The following is an 8,997-nucleotide window of genomic DNA, read 5'->3' on the forward strand; positions in this document are numbered from 1 at the left end:
GATTTTCCTTAACTAGTTATCTACACATAAATATTGAGAGTTGAATTCATAACAAATTAATCCAAAGCGGTTAAAATTATTGATGATATTTTAAAAATATTTATAGTATTATATCATTAAAAGTGAATTACAATCATTTTCATAGAGTAAACATAGACTGAAGAGTGGTTTGTTTCGAACAATAATAATATTTTAGTGTAAAACCTTTATTGCTGTCAATATATTTAAGTTAATCTTATTTTTAATAATAACCTCTTAAATACAAAGGCGTACGTTACTTTTTTCTTTTAATGCTCGAACATTTTCTATACAGTAATTTTAAAAGAAGTTATATGTACATATTAGCATATATTAAAAAGTAAAAATGATAAAATTTATTTATGTATTATTCAAAATTGCTTAGCTTTATTCATTGTTAAATTTTTTTGATCCTTTTATACCATTGAAATAAGAAAAGTATCTCATATTTGTCCTTTGCTATTAACATAGCTGGAGCTAGCTGAATTGAGTGAACTTCATATATCTAAATTTCTTGAGAAAAAATATAATCATAAATTTACTCCTTAACTTTTTGGCTATAATTTACAATTATTTTCTAAGTTAGAATCTCCTTATGGGTTAATGGCTAAATTAAGACCCCCCCCTCCTAATAATGGGGATGAGATTAAGAAAAGTAATTTCGAATATATTAGATAAAGTGCGCTATTTTCCGTATTAATTTAAATCAATTGGGAAAAATGTTTTGAACAGGCGTAATAAACAACGACCCTTTCAGTAGAACAGAAGGGGGCAGAAGAGGGTGGTGGAGTTATTCAACACGGAAAATACCTGTTTGGTTGGTAAATTTCTTCAGTTCTATTTATAAAGCAAATCTCCTTTTAGATCTGTTTCATTTTCAAAACCTTCTTCACGATCTCTCAAAACTGAGGGCAACAGCCAAACGAGTCACACTCCTTTCTACTCCATCAAACGATTTTTTTTACCGATCCGTAAGTAAATTTACCGATTTTCATATGCATTTTCACCAATTTATTTACTGTTTTAGAATCATTTTTAGGATTTGTATGATTTTATGAGATCTAGTTAATTAATGCTGAAATTTTGATCCTCAAATTCGGCCCAAAAATAATGGCATTTTAACTACAAAAGAAAGATTGTGGTTATCGTACTTTTATGTAGTGTTTAAATGTAGTTATTTTCTTTCGAAAAGATTAAGAAATAATGATATACGGATTCACACTGAAAATTGGATTTGCTGATTGAATTTTCCATTCTTTTTGAGTAATGATGAAGACGTACTTTACATATGCTACAAGAAGCTCGTGCATAAAGTGATTAGTGGTAAGTTTATGTTCAATTCAGTGGCGGATTAGTGTACACAAACCTTACCCCTACCTTGCGGAGGTATAGAGTCTGTTTCCGATAGACCCTCGGCTCAAGAAAAATGAAAAGAAACAGTATAAACAAGCAATATCAACAAACAGAGCCAGAAGATAATAACGACAAAGGAAACAACAACAACAAGCTATAACAACAAAAAAATACTAAGAAACTGAGGTGAAAGATAATGGGGAAACAACATGAACTACTAGCAATCTAAGACAAGAAACTACCAGGCTAACCCTAAAACCATCGATATGGAACAAAAGTACACTCGACTGTCTACTAATCTTTTATCCTAATCCTCGACCTCCACACCCTGCTATCGAGGGCTATGTCCTCGGTAAGCTGAAGCTGTGACAAGTCCTGCCTGATCACCTCCGGCCAAATATTTCTTAGATCTCCCTCTACCTCTACTCCTACCCATCAAAGCCAACCGCTCGCATCTGCTCACTGGGGCATCTGGGCTTCTCCTCTTTACATGTCCGAACCATCTCAGTCTCGCTTCTCGCATCTTGTCCTCCACGGGAGCCACTCCCACCTTCATCCGAATATTTCATTTCTAATTTTATCCAACCTGGTATGCCCACACATCCATCTTAACATCCTCAGTTCTGCTACTTTCATCTTCTGGATATGTAAATTCTTGACTGACATGCACTCTGCCTCATACAACATAGTCGGTCTAACCACCACTCTGTAGAACTTACCTTTGAATTTCGGTGGCACATTCTATCACACAAGACACGTGATGCTAGCCTCCACTTCATCCATCCGATTCCGATACGATGTGTGACATCTTCGTCAATTTTCCCATTCCATTGGATCACAGACCCAAGATACTTGTAACTTTCTCTCTTGGGGATGACTTGTGAATCCAACTATTTCCACCGGCCTCTCCCAAACCTTCATAGTATGACTAAGCAACTTGATGCCCCTATAGTTGTTGCAATTTTTGATATCACCTTTGTTCTTGTATAACTGAATCATCGTACTCCACTTCCATTCTTCAGGCATCTTCTTCGTCCTAAAAATAACGTTAATCAACCCAGCGAGCCACTCCAAGCTTGCCCTACCCACGTGCTTCTAAAATTCCACCGGAATTTCATCTGGCCCGTCGCTCTTCCCCTGCTCATCTTGCTCATAGCCCCCTCAACCTCCTCGATTTTTATGCGCCTACATATATAAATATAAAATTTCGAACCGAGTAACTCAAATGGTCCGTGGGTTCAGTGGCATCTTGAATTCCAATCATGGATTTGCCTATGGTGTAATTTATTTGATCTATCCGTGGTGGCATGTTTATCTTCTTATTTTTAAAATCGATACGGGTAAAATGTTTATATCACTAGTGCAAAATTCTAGGAAGAATGAAGGTAGGAGATGTTTGAATCGACTAATTCAGTCCTGTATAAAACTTTACCTATCAAAAAAGAAGTCGCAATCCCATACTAGTTGGGGCTGGCTTCATGAATACTCTATATCTATTCCGCACTATTTGGGTACAAAAGAATAAAAAATTTGGAGGATTCGTGGTAGCATGACTATTTTTGCATTGGCTGTCAACCAACCACCACTCATCTTCTTTATTTGGACTTGAGGCTGGCTATGCGACGCTCGTATAGTTAGAGTTAAGCGAGGGGACGTACATAGAAATACTGTGTCAATGACTTGGTGTATATGCTGTAATTGAGCATGTACTTCTATGTGATAGGTCTTTTTGGTTCATCTTCAGTTGAGTTGCTTCACGTGTGATGAGTGCCATTAAATGCATACTAACTTAATTACTGTAGCATGATGTAGATACTGGAAATCTATGGCCATAGCTCCTCTTTGGTTCTCCTTACCATTACACCACGTTCAAATGGTTTTGATTCGTTTTTAATATTTGGTTATTCTTTCTGGTATAATCCCTACAGGACACTCCTCCCTTACAGGTCCCATTGGTGCATCATGTGCTATGCTTATGCGGCTGACTTATCTACTGTATGCTGATAGTCAATAAGCTTTTCATGTACAATGCAAGAATGGACTAGAAAACTCTGGCGTGAAGAGTAACTTTGCTTAGAATTTGTAGTGCAAGCATGGTGCTTAATAAAGTTACAGAAATGTTTTCCGCTGCAGTGGCTCGTTTTTCGAACCCAAAGACGTCTAGCACTCCATATCCATCATCGGGGTTACCACCTCTGCCAGGTTCACTTAATATTTCTAGCTTAGATCAGAAGAACAAGTTGAGACTTTCCTCATCCCTTCAGGATCTTTCTGCATACCGGCGGCTTGATCTGGAAGATGGTGATCTTAACCCTGAAATAGAGAGGGGTTCAACTAATTTAAAACGGCTAAATCTTTTCAAGAGAGAAAACTTGGGTACAAGCTTCTCCAAGGTGAAGGGGTCACCAGCAGTCAATTCTGCACGAACGAAATGGAAGCGAGTTATCTTAGTTCTCCTCTGCTTGCTATTGGTTGCATTTCTCCTATATATGTTATTTTTTTATCTTAATTTATTCCGCGGAGAGTCAAAGTTTTATGTTGTGCTTGATTGTGGTAGCACTGGGACTCGTGTTTATGTATATCAATCATCCCCTAACTATAAAAAAGATAGCGATCTCCCTATTGTATTGAGATCATTGCCAGAGGGTTTCCAGAGAAACTCAAGATTACAGAGTGGACGGGCTTACAACAGAATGGAGACGGAACCTGGATTTGACAAATTGGTGCACAACACATCTGGATTGAGAAAAGCAATCAAGCCACTAATTAAGTGGGCAGTGAAGCAAATCCCCAAGCATGCGCATAAATCTACTTATCTCTATCTTTATGCTACAGCTGGAGTCCGCAGGCTGCCAAATTCAGATTCAGAATGGCTTCTCAACAATGCTTGGTCCATTTTAAAAAGTTCGCCTTTTACGTGCAAGAGAGAATGGGTCAAAACTATCACTGGCATGGAGGAAGCCTATTATGGATGGATAGCTATGAATTACCACACCGGTATATTGGGGGCAAAACCTAAAAAAGGAACATTTGGTGCTCTTGACTTAGGTGGCTCATCGCTGCAGGTTACTTTTGAGAGCAAGGAAAATCTCCCTGATGAAACTAGCTTAGAGCTGAATATTGGTGCGGTTAATCATCATCTTACTGCTTATTCCTTAGCAGGATATGGCCTGAATGATGCTTTTGACAAGTCTGTAGTTCAGCTTCTCAAGAGCCTTCCCAAGATCAGTAATGCAGATCTCACCAGTGGAAACCTTGAGATCAAGCATCCGTGTTTGAATTCTGGTTACAAGGAGCAATATATCTGTACTCATTGTGTTTCCCTATACCAAGAAGGTGGTAATCCTACCACTGGGAGAGAAGTTTCTGGTAAAGGGGGAAAGCCTGGAGTTCGTGTTCAGCTTGTTGGAGCTCCAAAATGGGAAGAATGCAATTCACTTGCAAAAGTTGCTGTCAATTTGTCTGAATGGTCTGGCAAAAATCCAGGAATTGATTGTGAGTTGCAGCCCTGTGCTCTTGCAGAAAATCTTCCTCGTCCTTATGGCCAGTTCTATGCTATGTCTGGTTTTTACGTGGTATATCGTTTTTTCAACTTGACCCCTGATGCTGCGCTGGATGATGTATTAGAAAAGGGTCAGGAATTTTGTGAGAAGACTTGGGATGTCGCAAAGACTAGTGTTGCACCTCAGCCTTTCATAGAACAGTATTGCTTCAGGGCACCATACGTTGTCTTTTTGTTGAGAGAAGGCTTGCACATTACTGATAGTCAGGTAACCATTGGTTCCGGAAGTATTACTTGGACACTAGGTGTTGCACTGTTGGAAGCTGGAAAGGCAGTTTCAACTGGGGTGGAACTTATTAGTTACAAGCTATTGCTCATGAAGATGCACCCAATTATTCTGTTTGCTATTTTGTTTGCTTCATTAGCTGTTCTTCTTTGTGCATTATCATGTGTTGGGAAGTGGATGCCCAGGTTCTTCCGTAGGCAATATCTCCCCCTTTTTGGGAATAATAGTGCTTCATCCACATCTATAATCAACATTCCAGCTCCTTTCAGTTTCAGGCGGTGGAGTCCTGTTATTACAGGTAATTTCTTCTGAAAATCATGTGTACCGTGCTATTCTAGTTTAGAATATGTCCATCGCTGTCCTTGTTAGGGAAATCAAAACAAAAAATTTCATCGCTTTTATGGGTAGGAAGCTCTTTTGAAATCAAGTTCACTTCTGTGCCCCATTTATCTGTTTATTGGAAGCTTTTTATACACTTGAATTATACATTTCTGATAGTACTAATTTCAAAGTCTAATTTGGAAGAAAATATGACAGTTTCACTGATTTTTAAAAAATGATGGATTCAGAAATGAAGTCACACCAAATATACACAACAATTGCTTGTATACCAGTTGTTAATGCTGCTCTATGGTTAGTAATGGATCTAGCTTTCAGATCAATTGAGTATCTTATTGTCATATTAAGGCTTCTGCAAAGTGGTGTTGAATGGATTTTTTTATGCCTCAGGCGTAGACAGTTTCCTCTAACTTATGATCTTTTCTTGCTGCCATAGACTGTCATCTTCTAAAGGAGCAATTCTGTTTAAACTATTAGTATTAGCTCAGGAAGATTACCTTTTGGTAAGAATAATCATTAATTGTTGTGGATTAGAGTGAGAAGGTAACACCAGTTTGAGTCGTATAGATAACATACTTATGGCACCGTCTTGATATTTAAGGAGTAATGAATTTGACCTTTTCCACGGTTCCTACATTGAGATCTCTGTGCCTTACTAATTATGAGTTGAGAAATCGACTTAAAACTTTATAGTTCTCTTTTATATTGCTGTTACTATTAGCACTATTTCTCAGATATCCTCCTTAGATCACGCCAATTTGTCTTTCAGGTGAAGGAAGAGTGAAAATGCCACTCAGTCCAACAGTTGCTAATACACAACAGAGACCATTTGACACTGGGCATGGTTTCGGTGGCAATGGTATCCAGCTCACTGAATCTTCTTTATATTCATCGTCTAGTAGTGTCGCACATAGTTTTTCATCAGGGAGCTTGGGTCAGATGCAATTTGAAAGTAGTAGCACGGGTTCCTTCTGGTCCCCACACAGAAGCCAACAGCGTCTCCAGAGCAGGAGATCCCAGTCACGAGAAGATCTTATTTCTTCACTGGCTGAAGTGCCCTTGCCTCCAAAGGTCTAACTAAATCTGATGGTAATATTGCTGTATGAAGAGAAAATCATGAGGCTGATGATTGCTAATGGCTCATTAGCCAAATTGCTAATTACCATCATCTATGAATCTCATGATATACGCCTGTCCTACGTTCTCCTTTAGAGGCACCATAATGAGGCTACTACTTATTCATCTGACATTACATAGAATAGATTCATGACACGGACATTATCAGCCAAAAGAAGTCTGGCCTCACTAAGCCAGGCGACTGTGCAGAACAGCCGATAACTTGTTACTATGAGGAGCTTGACAAAGATTTGCATCCTGTGAATATTGGGGATACTAATGAACTCCAACTATGATTCCAACTTGATAGTCCAAAGTTTCACATGATTTGAATGGAGGAGATTCTCTAAATACAGTCCTTTATGTGAATGAGGTAGCCGGCTTGTAAATGGTCAAATTTCAGGTTAGGTTAACTCGAGATTTTGGCAACTCATTCTCTACTCATATTTTTCACAGTATACATGTTCCTTAATTCTTTGTACTACCCACTATTCTAATGTACTTCTATTTAGAGAATTCAACATTTTCACAAGCATTATTCTGATCTTAGGTAGAATACATAGCTAAGAGCATTGAAAAGGTCATTGAGCTGTCATTTGTTTAGGAAGAGGAAGTTTGAGAGAATCAGCATGAAGATGTATGGTTTGTCCTATACCAAATTGGAGAAATTTTTTGCAGGTTATTGTCATCCACCCTACTTGACAACGTCAGATGTCTCGTAGCAGCTGCTCTCATTTACGCGCCTTCTAAGATTTCTTGCTTTACAAAAGGAACGCTGCGGGGAAGGGATTCTTCTTAAATTTTGGCTCTCTTTGGAACGCATGTGTTTTCATCCTAGGTGACAGATTTATACACACACAACTAGTGAACTTCTGCAGATCCTTTGAATCCTAAACAGCCTCAGTTCTTCCCGGGGCCTAAAAAAGGGCTAAGAGCATAAGAAAATCCTCTTTTAACTTTCACCAGAAGCACTATACCATCACCGACACAAGGTCAACTAGGTTATGTACCTAACGGCAGGTATCATATATGTTCATTTGGACCAATCCCACATAGGCAATGAGCAGCTCACCTGCTTGCATACAATATCAGGCATGTAACCCTGAAAAAACTGTACAGTCTCCACCTAAACAAGAGTAGAATTAAACAGAATTAAAACATACAAAGCCGTTTTGCCTTTTCTTAAATATTTATTGTAATAGCTAATTAGAAAAAAAAAAAGAAGGGCAACCCAGTCTCAATCTTATACTCGTGAAGGCACTTGGAAACAATTTTTATTTTTATTTTTTGTTCTATACATCCACAAAGTAATTCAAACTAGGGAGGTGAAGGGAAATCAAACGATTTACACGCCCATCAATGTAGCATTTAGACTTGTAGATGTAAAAACTTTACAAGGTATCAATAGAAAATTTTTTCAAAAGCGGGAGGCCTCATTAACATCATCAGAGGTTCTAGTTTCAGCAGCATTTGGCTCCAAACCGTCAAGGTACTGTTGATAGAGATATGATGCAAACCTACAAACGACACTAAGGGTGTGTTTGGTACGAAGGAAAATGTTTTTCATGAAAAATGAGTGGTTTTATCACTTATTTTTCCTTGTTTGGTTGGTGAGTGAAAAACTTTTTGCGGAAAATATTTTCTAGTGTTTGGTTAGAGAGTAGAAAATATATTTTAGGTAAACAATTTTTTATGCTACTCTCCTCACCCCCCTTTCCCCAAGTCCCCACGTTCCATGTGTTTTACCTCTCCCTCCCAAATACCCAACGTTTTCAGGACTATTTTTCTCAGGAATTTAATTATTCTTCTAAAAATTCACACAAACCCAAAGGAACTAATGTGCTGCTTTAATATTTTATGCAAAACAATGTTGAAATTTGTGCTCCATAACTAAAAAAAATACTCTTTTTCTGGTTAAAAAAGAAATAACTCTTTGTACAACATGAAAATAAAGTACTCATTTTGTTGAAATGAAAGAAAATACTTTTTACTAAATCATGAAAAGAAAATACTCCTTTTGTTGAAACGAAAGAAAATACTTTTTAACATCATGAAAAGAATTTTTTTTTTGTTGAAATGAAAGAAAATACTTTTTCTATATCATGAAAAGAAAAAACTCTTTTTGTTGAAATGAAAGAAAATACTTTTTACTGCGTCATTTTGTTGAAATGAAATAAAATACTTTTTCTATATAATGAAAAGAAAGTATTTTTTTTTTTGTTAAAATGAAAACAATTATTTTTTTATATCATGAAAAGAAAGTACTATTCATAATATTTCTATTTAGGGTAAGGGTGGGGGTGGGTGGGTAGGGGTGGGAATGGGTAGGTGGGGTGTTGGGGTGGGTTGGTGGGGATGGGGAATAGGGCGGGGAAGGTTGATA

The 8,997-nt window shown here is 37.5% G+C and overlaps 1 protein-coding gene across 4 annotated transcripts; it reads left to right on the plus strand.

Moving 5' to 3' along the window:
* Window positions 1-728: 728 nt before the first annotated feature.
* LOC104085666 (probable apyrase 7) lies at window positions 729-7,149 on the plus strand. Of its 4 annotated transcripts, none has more exons than XM_009589759.4 (3): window positions 729-839; window positions 3,300-5,457; window positions 6,268-7,149. In XM_009589759.4, exons 2-3 carry the CDS (start codon window positions 3,465-3,467, stop codon window positions 6,573-6,575), a joined length of 2,301 nt encoding a protein of 766 aa, XP_009588054.1. In that variant the 5' UTR covers window positions 729-839; window positions 3,300-3,464; the 3' UTR covers window positions 6,576-7,149. The 4 variants fall into 4 exon arrangements, with proteins under 4 accessions (XP_009588054.1, XP_009588053.1, XP_009588055.1 ...); XM_009589758.4 differs by having other exon boundaries at window positions 744-989; XM_009589760.4 differs by having other exon boundaries at window positions 744-989; window positions 3,318-5,457.
* The last annotated feature ends 1,848 nt before the right edge of the window (window positions 7,150-8,997 follow it).

The sequence above is a fragment of the Nicotiana tomentosiformis genome, chromosome 5 (genome assembly GCF_000390325.3).
Source record: "Nicotiana tomentosiformis chromosome 5, ASM39032v3, whole genome shotgun sequence".
NCBI lineage: Eukaryota > Viridiplantae > Streptophyta > Magnoliopsida > Solanales > Solanaceae > Nicotiana > Nicotiana tomentosiformis.